This window comes from Camelina sativa, chromosome 9, assembly GCF_030686135.1.
Source record: "Camelina sativa cultivar CO46 ecotype springtype chromosome 9, ASM3068613v1".
NCBI classification, from domain to species: domain Eukaryota; kingdom Viridiplantae; phylum Streptophyta; class Magnoliopsida; order Brassicales; family Brassicaceae; genus Camelina; species Camelina sativa.
Window position 1 is genome coordinate 3429497 of NC_141888.1, and position 21731 is coordinate 3451227.

A 21731-nucleotide genomic window follows, 5' to 3' on the forward strand; every position below is an offset into this window, starting at 1 on the left:
CAAAACCAGTCCTAGAAGAAAAATATAAATATAAAGTTCCTCAGGCCCATTAGAGCAGGTGCGGCCTGCTAAACCGGACGGAAGGCCAAATGAAAAATGTGTAGAAAACCCGGTTCAACTTGCAAACCCTCGATCGACGCAAGAGAAAGAGTGTTTTGTTTCAGTCACTACTACTGCACAAGGAGCTCGGAAACCAAATTGCTTCTTCTTCTTTTGACCCCCCCCCAAGGTTTGTTCTTTTTCTTTAGAATTTGGACTTATTTGTGTGGAATTTACGACTACTGTATGTTGCTTCGTTTGTTAGATGCCCATGTTTGTAAATCGTATACTCTTTGAGAATTGAATTCGTATTAGGGAGTTTAATCTCAATTTCGATGTCTTGTGTAGGACACAAACAAAAAAAACCAACCATTTTTAAACTGTTTAGAGCCAGAAGCAGTCTCATTCAATGTCGGCTCTTATGGCGTTATGCAGAGCTCGAGCTTCTTCTTCTTTATTCAACACCATGATTCGTCCAGCATTTCGCTCTTTCTCCACAGGTTTGGTTGGTATACTCTTCTTAGGGTTTATTCTTGTTTCTAATGTTTCTCATTTGTTTGTGTGTATCATCAAGAAATGGGTCTTTTCATTAATAGTTTCTTCTCTTCTTTAATTATATGTATGATGCAGGTGCTTTTTAACTTTTACACACTCTCGATTATCGCTAGAAGTTGGATTAGGTGTTCTTCAATGAATTCTGGAATATAGGTTGTAAGATATAGTGTGTATCATTCATTTGCCTAGGCAGTATTGAGCAACAGAGTATTTTGTTAGCCACTTGTATTTTAAGTGTGTGTTTTTTTGGAATCAAGATGTTTTGGTTTCTGTCAAGGTGCAAAGCTCTTCTAAATGGATTAGGAACTAGATGGTACAACTTACTTCTCGACTCAGATTATGAACAAGTGTGTGTGAAACCGCAGTTACTTGTCTCTGTTAGAACTAATTAGATGATGACAGAATGAGAGCTTCTATCGTATCAGCTGTTCTTCCTAGTTATTCTTGCACCATTTAGTACCCTGAAACCATGGTATGATACTCTTTTGTTGGAAGAATTCACCATCATTACAACAAGGAGAAAATTTTATAACTAAGGATTAATTAAGCTTTGATCATTGGCTGCCTCAGAATTGCATCTAAAATGGTGAATTCAGTAACTTTATGGGACCTGGGTTTCTCTAGTCTGTATTATATGGTTTTCTTCTGTGATTAAGATTGAGCTCTGTTGAGTATATATACATCTTGAAAGTTACTTAATGACAGGATATGGAAATCCATAGTTTCAATGTAGCTTTGTGTCTTTGATTTGGGTGTGCTTTATTTTATGACTGACACTTTCAAGGCCTCTATATCTATCTGTTTCTATTGGACAGGTTTTGCTGAGGCGCAGAACAAATCATTGGTGGCGCAAATGAAAGAAGAGATGCTCCACATGGACATCAACTCAATGGTAGGCAGTTCCATGCCACTAGGTATGATGCGTATCGGAACAATCATCTACAACATCGAGATGAACCCAGGGCAAGGCGCCAAGATGGTCCGAGCTGCAGGAACCAACGCCAAGATCCTAAAGGAGCATGCTTCAGGGAAATGCTTGCTGAAGCTTCCGTCAGGGGACACCAAGTGGATCAACGCCAGTTGCCGTGCTACGATTGGCACAGTGTCGAACCCGTCTAACGGAACCAAGAAGCTGAGGAAAGCAGGACAGAGTAGGTGGTTGGGGATAAGGCCCACAGTTAGAGGAATCGCCAAGAATCCGTGTGATCATCCACATGGTGGAGGTGAAGGAAAAAGCAAAAGTAGTGGAAGCCGAGGTGGGACATCGGTTACTCCCTGGGGGAAACCGTGCAAAGGCGGTTACAAATCCGCTAGTGTCAAGAAGAAGAAGAAGAAGCGTTTGGCTGCTGCAGCTGCCAAAATGTGAAGAACAAGTTACGATCTCTCTTCTTCAGATTCTTCTTTCTTTCAAACCTCTCTCTCTCTCTCAGGGTTTTGTGAACGTCGTTATTGAATCTTTTAGGCTTTGATCAATTAAGAATAAATATGGTTTGAAGTATAAATGCAAATCCCAACACAAATCTGAATGTTTCTGACTGTTTCGTTACTTCGCAACTAAAATAATACTCAGGTGTTGGCTGCCTCAGAATTGCATTTCAAATGGTGAATTCAGTACATGTATTTACTTTATGGGACTTGGGTTTCTGTAGTCTCAATCTAGCTTTGTATACATCTTGAAAGTTACATAACGACCATAGTTTCAATCTAGCTTTGTGTCTTTGATTTGGGTGAGCTTTATAGTTTCCTTTTTCTTTTCTTTTTTTCTGCAGTTATTGTTGTGATATATAGAAACTTCTAGTAGAAAACACAAAACGTAAAATAGGAAATAAATATGACATAAAAAAAGGAAAATAATAACAAGACCTAAAGTTTGACCATAGAAAAAAGGCTCTCTCTCTCTCTCTTATCTCTCCCAAACCTTTGAGAGAGAGAAAAGCCATATCTGTCAACACGTAGCTCATTTTTTTCTTAATCTTATCTCTTTAGTTAACAATAGGATTAAGCTGTTTTTATTTTAATTAAGGATGTAAATGAAAGAGATTAGGCCTGTACGTCCATCACTTGTAATGCCCATTAGACCTTTTCAATGAATATTTTGGCAGACCAAAAAAAAAAAAAAGAACCTAAAGTTTATTATCATTAAATCAATAATGCTTATTATCATTATCTTGTAATTTGATTTAGTTTTAGCTGTTGTAATCCTCTAATGGGCTAGACCCTTCTATACCTGTCTTTGGGCTTTTTAATAAAAAACGTTGGCCGACACAAAAAAAAAAAAAGGAAAATAATAATTGGACCCGATCATCTATATAACTGCTTTCTACTCTTTCTATTTCTCTATTTTCTCAATTTCTCTCGCTGAATCTCTCTTATCTTTTTGTCTCGGGTAAGAAACAGTATGCCGTCGTCAAGCATAAACGCGTCTGAGTCCACGATGAAGAAAGGAACAAAACGAAAAATCGAAATCAAGAAACGAGAAACCAAACAGCAACGAGCGGTGGCTTGCTCTAAACGCCGTCAAACTCTGTTTTCGAAAGCGGCCGATCTCTGTCATCTCTCCGGAGCCAACATCGCCGTCTTTGTAACTTCTCCCTCAGAGATCTCCGACGTTGTTTACTCCTTCTCCGGATACTCTCCTGCCCAAGAGATCGCTGATTGTTACCTAAACCGCAAGCCACCTCCTAAGATTGATGTTAAATCCCAGTCGACGAAGCTAGGGTTTTGGTGGGAAGACCCTGATCTATACAATTCTTGTGATGATCTCTCTGAGTTAAACATCCTCGAGGATCGTGTAGAGAGAGTGAAGAAGCATGTGTTGGCTTGCCTTGAGAAGAAAGAAAAGTCGCAATCTGTTGTTTCCAACACCGAACAAAACCCTATCACTGACGAGGATTGTGATCGAGGTTTTGATCTAAACTCTAGCCCTTCTACATAGGATCTTCTTATTCTCTCTCTCTTAAATTCTTTTGTAATATTGAGTTTCTCTTAAATCCAACATTTAACAAAAAAACATTTAACCCTTTATATCTATTATGAGCCAGGGCTCATCTATGTAATTAACATAAACATATTGTATATTTGGGTTATTTCCATACTTTGGTATTAGGTTAAATATTGTACTTGTATATAAGGCTTCGCCTACACAACTTGAGAAATAAGAAAACCTTTTATACCGAATAAGGTTTTTGACATGGTATCAGAGCAAACCTAAAATTTTAGGTTCTTCGATCCTCTATACCCATACCTCTTAAAGCTTAAATTCTTTGTTTCATTTTTTCTTTCTTGACCTTAGTATACTCGATCATTCTGTCGGTATACATATCTTAAATCATGTCAGAAGAAGACTCTGCTTCTAAGATGAGTTCATCTCTATCTTCCGGATCCAAGGCACGGGTTGAATCGGCACGGCGTCGGATCGATCCATATGATCTCTCTGCAGGAGATAATCCCGGGTCTGTGATATCACAACCGCAACTTCGTAGCCCTAACTATGATGAGTGGGCGATGAACCTTCGACTTGCTTTACGGGCAAGAAAGAAATTTGGTTTTGTGGATGGTACTATCCCTAAACCTAATGATGATTCTGATGATCTTGAAGACTGGTGGGCAAATAATGCCATGGTGGTTTCTTGGATCAGACTCACGGTGGCACCAGATTTGAGAAGCTCTTTGTCTTATCATGAAATTGCTCATGACCTATGGTCTCAAATACAAAAGCGATTTTCTGTTAAGAATGGACAGAGAGTACAACGGATTAAGACTGAATTGGCCAATTGTCAGCAAAAAGGATCCGCTGTTGAAGCATATTATGGGACGCTGACCAAGCTATGGACGAGTCTTGCGGATTTTCAACGTGCCAAGACGGTTGAAGAAATTGCTAAGGAACGGGAAGAAGATAAGCTGCATCAATTCTTGATGGGGCTTGATGAGAGTCTGTTTGGGGCTGTCAAGTCTTCTCTTCTCTCCCGTGATCCACTTCCGTCGGTTGATGAGGCATATCAGGTTGTATCACAAGATGAGGAATCTAAGCGTGCTAGTCGATTGTTGGAAACACGGAATGAAGGAGCTATTTTTGCTGTTCAAAGTGCTCCTCGTATGGCTGTGTCATCACCATTACGTGATCCGTCTGCGTTATGTACGAGTTGTGGGCGAAAAGGACATTTAACTGATCATTGCTTTCGCAAGATCGGTTATCCATGGTGGTGGGGCGATCGGCCACGTTCTAAACTTCCACCTACTCTGCCTGGTGGTTCTAATCCTTCTGCTGTCGATCGTCGGGTGACTACTCTTCCTCCAAAGCGTGTTGAGACGTCACAAGTTCATCATGTCGTGACTTCCTCACCAGCATTTGTGGGCTCAACATCGATCACGGAGGCAGATCGTTTGGGGTTTAGTGGTTTGAGTGATCAAGAGTGGAAAAAGCTAAAGGAGATGCTCAATACAAGGAAAGCTAGTACTAATGATCATCTCTCGGGTAAGTTTTTCATTGAATCTTGGATCATTGACACCGGTGCATCGAATCACATGACGGGTAGTCTTGACTTTCTATCGGATGTTTGTGATATGGCACCAATGTTCATAAAATTGCCGGATGGTCGGTTCACTATTTCGACTAAGCAAGGGACAGTTTCACTTGGGTCTCATCTTCGGTTACTGAATGTGTTTTTTGTTGATGGATTGCAATGTCATCTTATATCGGTTTCTCAGTTAACTAGAGATAGGAGCTGTATCTTTCAGATATCTGATAAGATTTGTATTGTTCAGGACCGCATCACACAGACGGTGATTGGAGCGGGTGAACAGGACAATGGTCTGTATTTTTATCAAGGGATGGCCTCTGCAGCGGTAACACGAGCTTTGGATCACCAACCTAAGGATGTATGGCACCGTCGTTTGGGACACCCCTCATCTACGACCATGGAGCTGATGCAGTTTTCTGATTCTAGTAGTAGTAGTAATGTTTTTGATTCCAAAACATGTGACGTTTGTATTCGTTCCAAGCAAACACGAGACTCTTTTCCTTTGAGCAATAATAAAACTTCTTCGGTTTTTGATCTAGTTCATTGTGATTTATGGGGTCCGTATCGGACAACGGCAATCTGTGGTTCTCGATTTTTTCTCACCATTGTTGATGATTATTCTCGTGCTGTGTGGCTGTATCTCTTGCCAAACAAGTCTCATACTGCCTCTACTCTGCGCGATTACATTTCTATGTGTTGAACGACAGTTCGCCAAGCAAGTCAAAACCATTAGAAGTGATAATGGATCCGAGTTTCTCAGTCTCGGTGGTTTTTTCCGCGAGAAAGGCATAATTCACGAGACCTCTTGTGTTGGTACTCTGCAACAGAATGGGAGAGTCGAACGGAAACATCGACATATCCTTAATGTTGCACGGGCTTTGCGGTTTCAAGCACATCTTCCGGTGAAGTTTTGGAGCTATTGTGTTCTTACTGCAGTTATTTAATTAATCGAACGCCTACAGTGGTTTTACAAGGTAAGACTCCATTCGAGATGCTCTACAACAGACTACCGCCTATGAATCATTTACGAGTGTTTGGTTGCTTATGCTATGCACATAATCAACGACATGGCGGCGATAAGTTTGCTTCTCGGAGCAATCGCTCTGTTTTTCTTGGTTACCCTTACGGGAAAAAGGGTTGGAAGATATATGATCTTGAGAGTGGTGTGATTTCTACATCCCGTGATGTTGTGTTTCTTGAGAATGAATATCCTTTTGCTAAGAATTCTTTGGAGTCTCCTACTCCCTTGACTTTTTTGACTCCTTGCTCTCCTATACCGGATGATGAGGATGAATTTTTGGCTCCGACTCTGCCTACTGCAGTTGCACCTGCAGATAGTCCTCGTGTTGAGGTCTCGGCCGGGGATCATCACTGATCCTACTATACCGGATGTTTCTTCTCCGGCATCTCCTTCTGTGAGTCCTACGTTGTCCTCACCAGAGAGTGATGACTCGTTTTCTCCGATATCCCCTGTTTCTCCCGATGTCTCTGCTGAGACCTATGAGTGTATTATCTCTTCTGTTGATGATGATAATGATGATGCTGCTCCTATGGGAAGAGGATGTCGTGAGAAGTTTAAATCTAAACGTCTTGATGGTTACGTGACTAACACGACTCATTTGGAACATGAGGATGTTTTATTTGAATCTAGTTGGTATCCGATTGACTCGTATGTGGATTGTTCTCAGTTCTCGGCCAATCATCGTGCGTTTCTTGCTGCGATCACTGCGGGTGTTATTCCTCGCACATATGCTGAGGCTTTCGAAGATGAAAATTAGCGTGAAGCGGTTCATGTTGAAATCATAGCTCTTGAAGACCAAGGTACGTGGACGGTTGAAACTTTGCCTCCAGGGAAGAAAGCCCTTGGTTCCAAATGGGTGTTTACTTTGAAATACCGATCTGATGGAACACTTGAGCGTTACAAGGCTCGCCTTGTGGTTCTCGGTAATCATCAGACTGAGGGTCTCGATTATAAAGAGACTTTCGCACTTGTCTGTAAGATGACGACGGTGCGGTCATTTTTGGAGGTTGCGGTTTCTCGAGATTGGGAGGTGCGTCAAATGGATATCCATAATGCCTTTCTACATGGTGATTTGGAAGAAGAAGTCTTCATTCGTCCTCCTCCGGGTTTCCGTACTGCTGATAAAACACAAGTCTGCCGTCTACACAAGTCTCTTTACGGTCTCAAGCAGGCGCCTCGTTGTTGGTTTTCGAAGCTTTCGACTGCTCTTAAGGACTATGGTTTTACTCAGAGTCACAAGGACTACTCCTTGTTTACTTTTGCTGCTGATGATCGTCGCATTCATGTCCTTGTGTATGTCGATGATCTTATTGTTACCGGGAGCTCGTCTATGGTCATCACTGCGTTTAAAGAATACTTGAGTTCTTGTTTTCATATGAAAGATCTTGGTATTTCTAAGTATTTTTTGGGTATTGAAGTGGCTCGAAACTCGACAGGCATGTATCTTTCTCAACGCAAGTACACGCTTGATATTATCTCTGACACGGGCTTACTCGGCGCTAAACCGGTTTCTCATCCGATAGAACAAAATCATCACTTGGCTACAGTCGCCGGTGAGTTGTTACCTGATCCTTTTCGTTATCGACGTTTAGTTGGTCGCCTCATTTATCTTGCTGTCACTCGCCCGGATCTTTCCTATGCCATTCATATTTTGTCCCAGTTTATGAATGCTCCGAAAGAGGAACATTGGCAGGCAGCTTGTCGGGTTGTTTGTTACCTCAAAGGGAATCCGGGTCAGGGAATTTTGCTTCGAGCTGGTACTGATCTCTCTCTCTCGGCTTGGTGTGATGCTGACTATAACAGTTGTCCGTTGCAACGGCGATCACTCACGGCTTGGTTTATTCAATTGGGTGGTTCTCCGATTTCTTGGAAGACACGGAAACAGGATGTTGTCTCTCGGTCTTCGGCTGAAGCAGAGTACCGGGCCATGTCGGAGACTGTCTGTGAGATTTTGTGGTTGCGGGAGGTTCTTGTCTCCATGGGCGTTGATTGTTCTGCTCCTGTGCCACTTCATTGTGATAATGAGGCTGCTATTCACCTGAGTAAGAATCCTGTTTTCCATGAACGAACAAAACATATTGAGTCGGACTGTCATTTTGTTCGGGATGAGATTGTTAAAGGTGTTATTGCACCGCAGCATGTTTCGACTAAGGTTCAGTTGGCTGATATTCTTACGAAGGCTCTTGGTCGCAAGGAGTTTGATGCGTTTTTTCGTAAGCTGGGTATTTGTGATCTCCATACTCCAGCTTGCGGAGGGGTATTATGAGACAGGGCTCATCTATGTAATTAACATAAACATGTTGTATATTTGGGTTATTTCCATACTTTGGTATTAGGTTCAATATTGTACTTGTATATAAGGCTTCGCCTACACAACTAGAGAAATAAGAAAACCTTTTATACCGAATAAGGTTTTTGACAATATCTTTTAGTTATATCTACATAGAGACTCCTTGTTGGTTTTTGAATTACCAACGACTGTATTCTTGTTAATTCTGCTTTTCAGAGGATTTGTGAGACTATTTTATTTGTGGATCTATTCTATTATGAGCAGCTCTCTTTCTAGAATCTTCTAATGTAGATGAATGTTGACAGAAGAATCTTGATGGTTTAGTTCCCTCCGATCAGTAGAGTTTTATGGAAACAGTGTTTTAAAAAAGATTTATTAGTAGTTGGACGTGTATCTGTGTTAGTAATTTTGAAGAAATACGGTTAAGTTTCTTGTCTCTTGCATAGATTCTACAAACCTTACTCATAAACTGATTTACATCGTACAGTAAGCTTGGAACAAGTTCAACAAAGAGGAGCTCTCATAAGCCTTTAATGTTGTTGTGGACCTAGCTGCCTCTATTTCAGGGTTTGACAACAGTTTGCTTCAGATAGACCCTGAAATGGGACTGATTGCTTCTAGAAATGGATGATTAAGAGATAAGAGGCACTTGAAGAAACTTGGTACTCGTTTGTTTAAGTCTGTCTGCGAGTTTCCTTGAGTCTTTCTTGTTTTTAATCTTATTGTCTCTGATTGAGTAACTTGTCATCTTTCTGTACACTCAAGGAAAAACAAAATTCCATTGTATAGCCCCAAAAGCTTAGTGAAATTTTGTCCCTCCGTCGGATTTTGAAGAATTTGAACAGAGTAATATACTCTGTTTTTTTTTTTCCCATAGATCATGATTTGTAAACTTGACGAAGGCTTTTTCTTGAATATGGTTTCTTACTAGCTTAGTTTCTGTAGCTCCTTAAAGAAGAACTTTGGAAGTATGGTTACTTTGAGACGTTGAGTTGTGAAAATGCTAGTACTGTTTGAGACGCCAGGTGGTTTTGCCCTCGTTAGAGTCTTGAAGGAAGGAAAGCTCTCTAATGTTGAGGTTATTATCTTCATCCTTGTGCTGTGTTCAATTCACCTGGTCTATGTATCGATTGTCTTTATTCTAAGTTTGTAAATTTTGGTTGTTTTATAGGATTTGGGTAATGAGTTGAACTCATGACTGCAGAGTCAGCCCGAAAGGTGATTTCTTCTGTTTCTATACATAGTTCTTATATTTAGAGACTGGCTTATATTATTGGTTTAGGTTTTTTTCATAGCATTTTTGGTGTTGTTACAGATGGTTAAGCTTAAAGCTTTTGACAAGCTTGACAACACATCTGAAGCTCGATCTTGAAGCTGTGGCTAAATTGCTTGAGGGAACTCCAAGCAAAGGGTCTACGCAAGTTTTTGAAAGCAAACTGTGATGGTGAAACCTTAGCTGTTGCTGATTCAAAGCTGGTGTGGGTACTTTTGTTTCTTATATGCTCTTTCATTTATGAAGATGGGTTGTTTCTTACGGGTTTGCTTCACTTTTGTAGAAAATATTTGCACCGCATATATTCGCTAATATAGAAAATAGACTGTGTTCACAACAATGCTGTTATGGAGCTTTTACGAGGTCCCAGAAGCCAGCTTACTGAACTTATACAAGAGCCGATGCGGCTAGTTTTGCCTCCGTTACCCCTACTCGGCCAATGATGTGAAGTGAAGACATCTTATTCGTTTGTCCAGCAGTTTAGCAGACAAGACTACAAGAGAATGTAAAAGTAAAGAAGATCTCAACCGTGTAAGTAACTTGTAGTACTAACGCACGATGATGAGCTTTGTAATCAATCATCCAAAGCATTAAAATTTACGATCCATTGGAAAATATTAGAAGTGGTAAAAAAATATGCTTTGTAAGTGTGAAGTGACTCTTAAACGTTTTTGTGTCCTAATTAAACAAATTCATGTGAATTCGCCCATGGACGCGTGAATGATGATGTGAAATCTCTCCTTCTTCATCTTTCATATCCTTCGTGAATTCTATAGCAGCGTTTGATTTGAATCACAATTCTCCGGCAGATCGATTTCGGTTAATCAGTGATGAGAATAAGGAATCACCGAACCAAAGCTGACGAAACCCTAAAGCAAAATCGTGCCATTAAATTTGTGAAAGCCGTAGTTATGCTTCTCCACATCGCTTTCTTTCTTTCAAACCTCTCTCAGGGTTTTGTGATGTTGTTATTGAATCTTTTAGGCTTTGGATCAATTAAGAATAAATATGGTTTGAACTTTGAAGTATAAATGCAAATCCCAACACAAATCTGAATGTTTCTGAATGTTTCGTTACTTCGCAACTAAAATAATTGATCGATATGCTTTTGGATGTATACTCTTTAATGTTATTCATGTAGAACCGTTTTTCTATATTGTTGCTTGGAAAATATTCCTTAGCCCTTCTTCTATTGGAACTTTGACATGTGAACATGTTAGGAAGGTGGTTCACACCATTTGCTGTGATCTATTGCTGTATAATGTATACTGTAAAACATGGAAGGGTTCAGGTCCATTACAAGAGCCGATGCGGCTAGTTTTGGAGCATGTTTAAAAACACCTTAAACCGGACCGACACTGGAATGCCAAAATGTAAACTGTGTGGGAAAAAAGATTAATTAAAATTAAGTTAACGAGAAAAGCAAGATCTTGTCTCTTTATAAATGAATAATCCAATCATAGAAACACAAACAATATAATTAGTGAGCAACGGAACAATACAACACAATGATTATTTTTTAAACACAGAGATACATACGTAGAACAAAAAAAATACTTACTTATTAAATTAAGTTTATTTATTTTGTAAGAAAAAATATGCAGGAATATTTTTTATAAAAAAAAAGAGACAAAACATACCTTAGAACATTGACATGTCTCAAATGATGTCTATTGCTCAAGCATGCTGCCTAGGGGCGTGCTGACTTTTGCATTATCTCACTTTTTTACCCACCCATATTTCTGAGCTCTTCTATTTTAAAATTTTTTTTTATCAAAATGTGTTAATAATTTCATCAAAATTTTGCCAAATTTGAAAAAGAATGTTCTTTCTTTGCCGACGCTATGGTTATGTTTATGAAGTTTTTTTTTGTTTTTAACCTTAAGTTTGTGAGTTGTGACGAATGTTCCGATAAACTGACTTTTGTGTGTATGAGAGAGTTTGTAATATGCTAGCTAGTAAGAAATACCAAAACATAAGAGTTGAGAGAGACAATGGAGTAAATATTTGCAAAGTCCCCCACGTCACGCTAAACATTAAAGGCATGAGTCCATGTCCGATATACATAACTCTAGAGAGACAAAAACATTCTCGAAAATTTCACGTTTCTATTTCAAGTAGTATTTTTTTTTTTTTTTTTTTTAATTTGTTTACTACGTTTCGTGTGTTTTGTTTGTAGAATAAACACACCGCACGACACATGTATGAAGTATGTACCCGAAATCAACTTAAAAAATAGAAAAAAATGATGATCTTGGGCCATACCATGCCTCGGGTTATATGTTATGCTTTCAAGAGATGATTGGTAATTAATTTATTTTTACGAAAGTCAAACTTATTTTTTCTTGGTTTTTAGTATATGATTCTAGTATTTATTGTACCCACGAAACCCAAAGAAATGAGTTTGATTTGACCCTAGTGTTTTAAAACTTACGAATATCTTTCCTCAAATCGGAAATTACACTATCACACAAATTATATACCCAGAATTTACTATATTCACGTTGTATCATTTCATAAAAAGTTAAGATAATGTTAGCAATAAAATGATGTTATATAATGAAGACACTAAATTGTAAAACTTAAAAAGGACAAAGCATGCACAATTTTAATCATTAGAAGAGTCTATAATAATACTAATAAAACGAAGAAAAATCAAATAGATCCTACGAAACTAGTCATATCTTGTCTATTTCTCAAAACTCTTTATGCAACTTATTTTTGTTACATGACAACAAAAAAAAGTCCTACAAAACTAATCTCTATTATTTGTGTTACCGTTGCAGCACACAGTATACCATTTTTAGTTTTACAAAAACGATATGAAATTAGGATATAATCACATCATTATGGTTGGATGTATATTTTGCATGTGTTTATGGGGTACAAGGAAGTGACTTAATTAAAGAAATTGACAAGAGGATTAATACTGACTTCTAAAATTACAAATGGCAAACGCATGATCAGTTCGTTCATTCGTCTCCACATATATTTCTTCCTGTATTCAATTTTGTTATTTCATTCTCTTGCATTTTATTCCTTTTTCGTTTTTGTCTACTTGTGCAATAATGTTTTTGGATTCATATAGATATGTTTGGACAATTTAAAACATTGACGTGCATGTTCGCATAGAATCAGCCATACAAAATGACTAGAACCGACTTATTTCTAGAAAATGCCATCTTGTCTAAATCAAACATCTCTACCTTTATCTTAAAATTAAAACCAAAAAAATATATTCTTTGTAGTCTCTTTTAATAATTTTGTGACTTTTGTTTTTGTCTTATATATTGATTGATACCGTAAATTAAATCCAACACAATGAATGTGATAAAAAGATACCACAACAACAACAAAAAAACACACACACAGTTCAAACTAGGCCTGGGCACTAATACCCGTTATCCGTACTCGACCCGTTACTCGGCTTGTACCCGTCCCAAAAAGAAGGGTACCCGCAGCTTTAGGGTCGAGTAAAGGGTATTATATTTATATTACCCGTGAGTAAGGGACGAGTATAGGGTATTAGTTTAGTTTTCAATACCCGTCCCGTTACTCGGTCTTTTACCCGTTTTGCTACCCGACCCGTAAATACCCGTTAATATTTTGTATTATTATTATTATTATTTATTATTAATTTATAGATTTAGAGTTAAAACCTAAGTTCAACTTAGCCTAACTGAATTAATATATTATTTTTATTTTCAAAATTCGTAATTTTATAATTTTGGAACTATATATTGCATAAATTTATGAATTTTTCATTTTTTTGGATTTCAAAAGATAAAATTATTATTGCGATTATTAACATTTTTTTATCGGGTACTCGTTTTCCGGGTAATAATAAAGGGTCGGGACAAGTAAAGGGTCAATTATTTTTTACCGGGTACCCGTTTCTCCGGGTACCCATTATTTAAGGGTCGAGTATGAGTAAATTTTTTCTGTTACCCGTTAAGGTCGGAACGAGTAATGGGTCGGAGAAAATTCAAGGGTACCCGTCCCGTGCCCAGCACTAGTTCAAACTAGTTGCTTTGTAAATTTGGCAAACTTAGTTATTGATTCTTCTTACAGAAGAGACTAATAACTTCGACTGTAATCATAATTTACCAAAACTTATATAAATTTGAGTTTGATACCTAAAATTTTGTCCTCGGCTTTACCAATTTCAAAAACACACAAAAAGAAAAAACAAGCCTAAGGTGCTTTCTTGATCATACACTTTTTCTTTTTCCTTTTCTTTCCCTAACTTTTTTTTTTTTTAACAAATTAACTATACGTTTTCTAACGAATCTTCTCATATGATTTTCCTAAATTATTTCATAATCCCAATGCTAATTACCGCTCTCGATTCTCACAATCAAATTCTGATTCTCCATATCATTATCATTTTCCATTAAAAAAAATATTTTTAACCGTAAACTTTGGCCAAATTTGAGGATATGATGTCAATAATCATGGAAATAATTGAGATAATAAACAATACTAATAAAAGTAATAAAACCAGTCATTTTTAAAATGAAATAAATTTGAACAAAATTTGTGGGGCAATTGAAAAGGGGAAGAAAAATAAAAAAAAAAAAAGAAAAGAAAAATGAAAACGTAAAGCTAAAGCAAACACTCTCGAAGCCTATAGCTAAGGCGTCACTACACTTTCTCACTCTTTCAAAAATCCTCTCCCTCATCTATCAAAATCAGAGATAAAGAAAAAGCTTTTTTAAAAACAAACTCTAATTTAAGATCTGATCGTCATCTCCACTTCTCTGGATCTTCAATCACCAAAAACAAATCCCAAATTTGGAAACTTTTTCTCTGTGTTGCTCTGTTTCTTAATTTCTTTTTTGGGAAACTGTTCTGTTTCTTGATTTTGGCTTTTGGCAATGAAAGAAAGAGGAAAGAGAACAGCAATGGAACGAAGAAACGAAGACGTTTCGTTATATTACAGCACTCCCTCGGAGTTCACTTGCCGGAAACATCCATCAGTTTCCTCCGGCGTCGGAATTTGTCCGTACTGTCTCAACGACAGATTAGTCAATCTCGTCTGCTCCGAATGCGGCGAGCAGCGACTCTCTTCTTGCTCTTGTTCCGATATCTCTCCCACTCGAACCTCTAACGCCGCCGTAGACTCTGTCCCCGAAGAAAACGTTGTCCGGATCTCTTCCCTCATCGATGAAGAGAGGGCGAAACAGAGGAAAGAGACGAAACAGAGGAAAACAGAGGAAGTGGTGGTGTTCAAGAGGAGTAGTAGCAGTTGCGTTGAGATTAATAAGAGGACGAAGAATCATAGATTCTCGAAGATCGGAAGATTTTTCAGAAAGATTAATCTGAAAAAGGAGAGAGATTTTGAGAAGAACAGTAACAATGATTCATGGGGTTTGGATTATAACAATGATGTGAAGAAACTAGGAGTCTCGAGATCGAGATCGCTCTGTAGTTTCCGTGGTAAGGATTTGTATTGTATCGGATCGGAGGAAGACGGGTCTTCGTATTCCGGTGCGTTCTCCGCCGCGAGAAGCTCGAGTGTTAATGGCGGATTAGGTTTTTGCGAAACAGAGTACCCTAGGAAGAGCAATTTCGAAGGGAGGAAGAGTAACTTCAGCGAGACGACGGAGCATCGGAGGAGTAACTTCGAAGGAGGGAGGAAGAGTAATTTCAGTGAGACGACGACGGAGAATCGGAAAAGTAATTTCAGTGAGTCGGAGCCGCCGCGAAGGAGCGGTTTCGAGGCGAGGAAGAGTAATTTCAGTGAAACAGAGTATCCAACTCGGAGGAGTAATTTTAGTGAAACAGAGTATAATCGGAGGGAGAATCTTCCACCACGGAGGAGCAATTACGAAGCGGCGACGAAGACGACGGAGGTGAATCGGAAAAGTGATTCGATGGCGATGAATTTTACGAGGAGGGTAATGTCAATGAAAGAGAGTAGTTACTTCACCGGAGGAGAAGAGCCAGGGTTCATTGATCTTAAGTTTGATTCTTCTGGTGGAGGAGATGTAAACGACGGCGTATTGGTACACGGAGGAGGAGGATCGTGTCGGAAAGATGGAGGAGAGATGAGAAAGAGTCGAAAGAGTTTCAAAGGATGGAAATGGATATTTGGACATCATCATCATCATCATCATCAACAACATCAACTTCATCATCACACAGATTCATAATGAAGAGACAATTTTTATGGGATCTAATAATAATGAAACATGGAGCTGGTTTTGTGTGATCCGATGTCAATCTTAGTCAAAAAAAAAAAACAGCTTTAATTTAATCTTTTTCTTTTCATCTATTTATGTTTTGTCTTTTTTTTTTTTTTTTTTTTACTAATATATATCCAACTCCAAGTTTTGCTATTTCGGTTTGGTTAGCTTGGGAAGAGTTTCTAAGCTTGATTTATGGTTACAAAAATGATTTTTATAGTCAAACTAATATAAGCATAGTATACAATGGAGAATGGTATATATGGTATGCTTTCTCGGTTTCGGATCGAATTCAAGTTTTAGTAGAATATAATTTTTTATTGTAGTTTTGTTTCGGATGTCTTTTGGTTTGCTTGGAGCTATGTATCATCTTCAGTTTTGATTTTGTTCATAAGTCTCTTTTTATAATCATAGTATCAAGATAATTTTACTAGTGGATTATAATAGAACTTCTATGAAATTACTTACCTCAAAAGATAATATGATAAAACGTGAGTGGTCTTGAGCATATATGTATATAGGACAATGCATGACTCTAATCACACTTCCATTGAAAAACATTAACGTGCTTTTAAAATCTGTCCAAACCCAAACGTAAGCTATGCTCGAACGATCAAGCTTCACATCTAAAATTTCTTCTCATTCTAACGTGTTAATTTCTTGTGCTTCCAACATTTTTGGTACTATAAGCACTTGCGGAAATCATGAAATCTTTAGTTCATGCCTTTAAGAGGGCTAAAGATTTTTGGTACTATAAGCACTTGCACTCGATCCTGTTTGCTGTTTTTAACTTGTGATATAATGCAAACCGCTTTGAAGAGCTTGCTCGGAGTACATTTGTTTTGTTGATGGCGTTTTTTCGCAAGCCTTCTATTTTTTCCCTTAACGTGATCATCGTATTCTAACTTTCGATTATATATATATTTTTTTTAATTTGACAAATCATTTACACATAAGTTGTTTGAGCCAAGACGACGGGTTTACAAAATCAGAATAATTCTTAACTAAAATCAAATTTAGCCAAATTATGAGCTACCATATTACACAAACGATTTGCAAAAATAAAGGACTTCTGTAAACTTTGCTTTCCACCAATATTCATGAATCAAATTTATTAAGCCCAATTTCTATAAGCAAATCTGCAAATATCCAATCATGTAAGCCCAAAGAAAAGAAGAAGCTTATTGTATTCCCAAACTTTGAGAAAATTTTCAATAACTTTGGCCCGAGAGATCCCAAGGATCAAATGAGTTACACAACTCTTTTAAGCATTTCCAAAACTTCATGAGGCAAGGCAAGCGTTTGTTTTAAAACGTCTTCTTCTTTTTTTTTCAAATTACTTACCTATTATATGTTTCTATTTCCATCTTGATGACAATTTTTGTTGTTGTTGTTGGGCATAATTTTAATCATATAAATTATAATAGAAAATTTTTATTATAATTATGATATATTCCATAAATAATGGAGAATTATGTATTCTCTAGAAGATTCTATTGATATGGGCCGTAACGGCAAGCATTGAGTCAATACGGGCCGTAACTGGACCTTGACACCGACTGTGTTCCTTGACGAAATGATATTGTCAAGAGAATATTCGAAATTGATCTCATCAAGAGAATATTGGAAAATAACCTTATCTTGTGAAGGAAATATCGGAAAACGGCCTTATATCATGAAGAGACGGTTACACGAATCCAAGTCCCATGAGGATTAGGATTGGGAAGGTTTCTCTATAAAAGGGAACTACGTCTTTATGATACGGGATGAAATCGAGAGCAAGGGCAAGATACTTCACAAAACTTCAAGACGCACGACTCAGTTCATAGATTGACTCACTGTGCTTGATTTCTTGTACTTTTCAATCGATATTTTGATCAATAAAAGCAACTATTCAACATCTGTTTCTTATTTCCGTAGTCTTTAAACGAATCGATTAATTTTGCCCAGTTGTTATTGTTTTTTAATCTTCGCCATACTTAGGCAGTTAGGCATGGTCTTGTTTTAAAAAGGTCAATGCATATTGTTGCCAAACGTATCAATGTGTCATCGTATCTTCATGTACCGATTCACATAGCTTATGCTTTTGATGTTTATAAGAAAATATACTTAGCGTGTACACAATGGACAGCTTTCCACAAAGAGTTTTGAATTACGTCATGTCTTTCAAGGGATTCACACTCATTCTATCAATTTATATGAACTTTTTAATACTTTATTAATTACTTCGATTGCTAATTTCCAGAAAGATTTGTAATCACTTGCTCATTTTCAGCTTCGAGGACGAATGGAATCTACGTTTCTAATACGATATTCATTAAACAAACTTTATTCTTTTGTTAAGATAAAGAAATGATTTTAATAATTTGATCAAAAACCATTTTCTTTCGGCCATACCCTACCAAAAAAGAATATCTTGATCGAATGGCTTACTTAATGTAGAGTGTTATTCAAGGAAAAATTAGCCACGATTATCGTAATCTCATAATTTCTGTTCACACATTATATTATATATCTAAAATATAACTTCATTTATTATATCCTTGCTTAGCAATTTTCCCCAATGCCTTCCTTATAGAAGCAAAGAACAAAGGAGTTTCTTCAAACCAAATATCCCAAAATATGTTAGGATTTAGTTTGTTCTTTAACTTCTTATATTGTCTTTCTATCTCTTATTCGACTCTCTCATTCAAGATTCCATGGAAGATCTCAACACATTTGCAGCTGATTGCGTCGTTGTATCGTGTTGTTGCAACTGTCTTGTTCTCCAGATCGCGATCTTCATCTTCCTTGGACTTCCTCAAAAGCTGGTCAAGAACACGAGAAAGTGTTACACAAAATGGGGGGATAAATCGAAAGATAAAAAGAATGGGGCTTTGTTGCGAATGTCGTCAAGAAAATACCGAGGTTGATTCGGGATGGAGGAAAGATTCTATGATGATGAGTATGGAGATGGAAGGTCTTAGGTGTATAGAAGAAGTTGAACAAGCGTTAGAGGAGTTTTCAAAGAATGGTGAGTTTTTGTTTGGAAGCTTCTGGGGACAAGAGAGGGTTCAAAATTCTTCGTCAATGTCAAATTGTGGTAATGCCAACTTTGACCTAAGATTTGTAAGTCGTTATGAGATCGTCGAAGAAAATTTCTACTCCTTGGATTATATATTCACAACTTCACCTAAATTATATCGAAATAAAGATATCCACTAGGTTGGAATTTTCTTTTAGTGTGCTTGTTGCAAATTTAAGTAATTCATACTACTATACCACTCAAAATTTTAACAAATGATATTGCTTTAAGAAAACTTCATATAAATTGACAGGTTCTTGCTCTACTAATATCCACCTCATATAAAATTCAATATCATATTCATATGGTCTTGAAAATTTTTAATTTCCAAATCTTTAAAGCACAACGATCAAAATTTATTATACTTAAACCTATTACATAAATTTAGTTAGTATGTTTAATAATACGGATGGTGAATAATAAATGGTAACTAAATTCTTGTATGATAAAAACATAAACATATATACTTCAACTATTTTTTTTAGATGTTAGAAATAATCTGACTAAACGTTAAGTAGAAATTTGGAAAACAAAAATACCTTAGATTATTGTTGAGTTTTTTACAAATACATACACCTTAAAATTCTTATATGGTAAATAAAAAAACATCAAAACATAAAATAAAAGAATCGGTACCGGTCCATTTGAATATATTTATCACCAAAAGAAAAAAAAATTATTATAATTATAAGACAAGAATATAGCTGTGTGATTGTGCTTCCTACCCAATTTCCAATTTAATGATTTCACCGTCAATCCCTCCTTTAATTTGTCTCCACATATTAATATCTTATCCAATAATTGAAAATAGCACCAATCTAAAAATTTTAGATAATGCAATTAAATTTCTAATTTACTATTCAACTCTACATATATCAATAATAGTTATTGTTACTTTCAACTTCGTCTCCAAAAACGCGGTTTCTTCTACTTTAAGTAACTATTCATCGCCAACATTTTCAAAATGAAACCCTAGAAAAAGAAAGAACTCCAAATCCTTTCATCAATGGCGTCGACAAAACCAACCGATCAAATCAAACAACTCAAAGACATCTTCGCACGTTTCGACATGAACAACGACGGCAGCTTAACACAGCTTGAGCTCGCGGCGCTTCTCCGTTCTCTAGGGATCAAACCACGCGGCGATCAGATCTCTCTCCTCTTAAACCAAATCGACCGCAACGGCAACGGATCCGTCGAGTTCGACGAGCTTGTCGTGGCGATATTGCCTGATCTCAACGAAGAGGTTCTGATCAACCAGGAGCAGCTGATGGAGGTTTTCCGGTCGTTTGATCGCGACGGTAACGGTTCGATTACGGCGGCGGAACTTGCCGGGTCAATGGCTAAAATGGGACATCCGTTGACTTACCGTGAGTTGACGGAGATGATGAGGGAAGCTGATTCTAACGGTGACGGTGTTATTAGTTTCAATGAGTTTTCTCATATTATGGCTAAATCTGCTTCTGATTTTCTTGGATTAACTGCTTCTTCCTAATTAGTTATTTTCTGTTTGTTTTTTTTTTACTATTTTTGTCTTCATGCAACTTGTGCAATTAACAATGCGTTAATCTTCTGTTAATTAATTTGTGATCCGTTGGTGGAGTGACGTAAAGGTTTAATTTGGTAGAATGGTAGTACTAATTAAAAATGTCATGTCAAGATTGACTTTTTGACCAAAAAAAATTGAAAGTATAAGCAAATTCCAATATCTTTTCTTTTGTTAATGAGTCTACTTAATCTATACTATTGTGTAGTATAATCAATGATTTTTCAAAAATTTAAGATGGGAGACAAAGTTATAAAAATATTTCAAGTGATTTGGCAAAGTTATAGTAATTTAGTTGCATTTAAATTAAATTTAGAGTTTTTTGGACTTCGAATGGTATATACTGTTGAGTGCATTTGGGTTTAAAAGATAAAAGCATATGAGTAATGGCTAATGGGTGCATTTGGATTAACATAGCAATGGTGTAGCATTGCAATGGTGTAAACTTGCAATGGTGTAGCATTGTAATGGTCAAAACAGTTAAATAATTGAAATCGTTGACGAAACAAAAATTAAATAGGAATTTATCGAACCTCACAGGATCCTTCTCTCTTTGTCTGAATTTCCAAAATTTGTTGTCTTAGCTTTTCGGTGTGGTCTAAATACATTGGACTGGACAGTGGTGAGTGGACGTATGGATTTTTTTTTTTTTTTTTAAAGGGTCAGATTAATTAATAATTTTACTATCAATAAAAAAAAATCAACTATCCATTTTTTTTGGACAAAACAACTATCCATTTATTTATGATAAAAGTTTTTAGCTCTGATTGGTAACCAATTTGTAATCAGTTGACAGGTTAATTTTTTTTTTCTGTAAAAAATATCAAAGAAAAATCTCACCAAATAGGAAAAATGTAAGAAATACAACATATCTCAAATGAAGACATTGATCTGGCAGTAAATGGAACAAAGATGTACAAATTATGTGGAAACATATACCTTTTTAGTTATGGAACAACATTGTTGTCGGTTGTCACCACTGCCCTAACTCCTAAAAATTCTTAAATTCCAACCAGAATTTATTTTTTGTTATTTTTATTATGTTTTGTGTATATTTTACTTAATTTTGCTTTTATCTTATAATTAATTATCTTAATGTTATATTTGACGAAGTGGTCAGAGTATTGCGGTTAGTTTTTGAGATCTAAAAATTAATTTTTTTTTTAAATCTCAATTTTATTGGATCTTTCACTACAAGAAAACCTGCATTTAGCGACTACGAGTTGTGACTCTTT

At 36.8% G+C, this 21731-nt stretch overlaps 4 protein-coding genes, 1 long non-coding RNA gene and 2 pseudogenes across 7 annotated transcripts; all 7 read left to right on the forward strand.

The window, feature by feature from the left end:
* Window positions 1-127: 127 nt before the first annotated feature.
* Window positions 128-2114, forward strand: LOC109126559 (large ribosomal subunit protein uL2my, C-terminal part-like). The gene is made up of 3 exons (XM_019230233.2): window positions 128-229; window positions 388-539; window positions 1410-2114. Exons 2-3 carry the CDS (start codon window positions 449-451, stop codon window positions 1958-1960), a joined length of 642 nt encoding a protein of 213 aa, XP_019085778.2. The 5' UTR covers window positions 128-229; window positions 388-448; the 3' UTR covers window positions 1961-2114.
* An 820-nt stretch (window positions 2115-2934) lies between these two features.
* Window positions 2935-5648, forward strand: LOC109126341 (uncharacterized). Its single transcript, XM_087467705.1, has 2 exons — window positions 2935-5068; window positions 5359-5648. The coding sequence occupies exons 1-2, from the start codon at window positions 3925-3927 to the stop codon at window positions 5391-5393; spliced, it is 1179 nt and encodes a 392-aa protein (XP_087323831.1). The 5' UTR covers window positions 2935-3924; the 3' UTR covers window positions 5394-5648.
* Window positions 2955-3735, forward strand: LOC109125029 (agamous-like MADS-box protein AGL97). The gene has a single exon (XM_019230181.2). The coding sequence runs from the start codon at window positions 2993-2995 to the stop codon at window positions 3527-3529; it is 537 nt and encodes a 178-aa protein (XP_019085726.1). The 5' UTR covers window positions 2955-2992; the 3' UTR covers window positions 3530-3735.
* A 3459-nt stretch (window positions 5649-9107) lies between the features above and the next one.
* On the forward strand, window positions 9108-10446 carry LOC104710321 (uncharacterized). Its single transcript, XR_002033443.2, has 3 exons — window positions 9108-9503; window positions 9597-9643; window positions 9741-10446. It is a non-coding gene; the product is annotated as an uncharacterized LOC104710321 (long non-coding RNA).
* Window positions 10447-14195: 3749 nt separating this feature from the next.
* Window positions 14196-16039, forward strand: LOC104710322 (uncharacterized). Its single transcript, XM_010426902.3, has one exon. The coding sequence runs from the start codon at window positions 14576-14578 to the stop codon at window positions 15851-15853; it is 1278 nt and encodes a 425-aa protein (XP_010425204.2). The 5' UTR covers window positions 14196-14575; the 3' UTR covers window positions 15854-16039.
* A 2546-nt stretch (window positions 16040-18585) lies between these two features.
* Window positions 18586-20529, forward strand: LOC104710323 (uncharacterized; annotated as a pseudogene). The gene has a single exon (XR_015566321.1). The product of XR_015566321.1 is annotated as an uncharacterized LOC104710323 (transcript).
* On the forward strand, window positions 19957-20529 carry LOC104710324 (putative calcium-binding protein CML16 pseudogene; annotated as a pseudogene). Its single transcript, XR_015566322.1, has one exon. The product of XR_015566322.1 is annotated as a putative calcium-binding protein CML16 pseudogene (transcript).
* Window positions 20530-21731: the final 1202 nt, after the last annotated feature.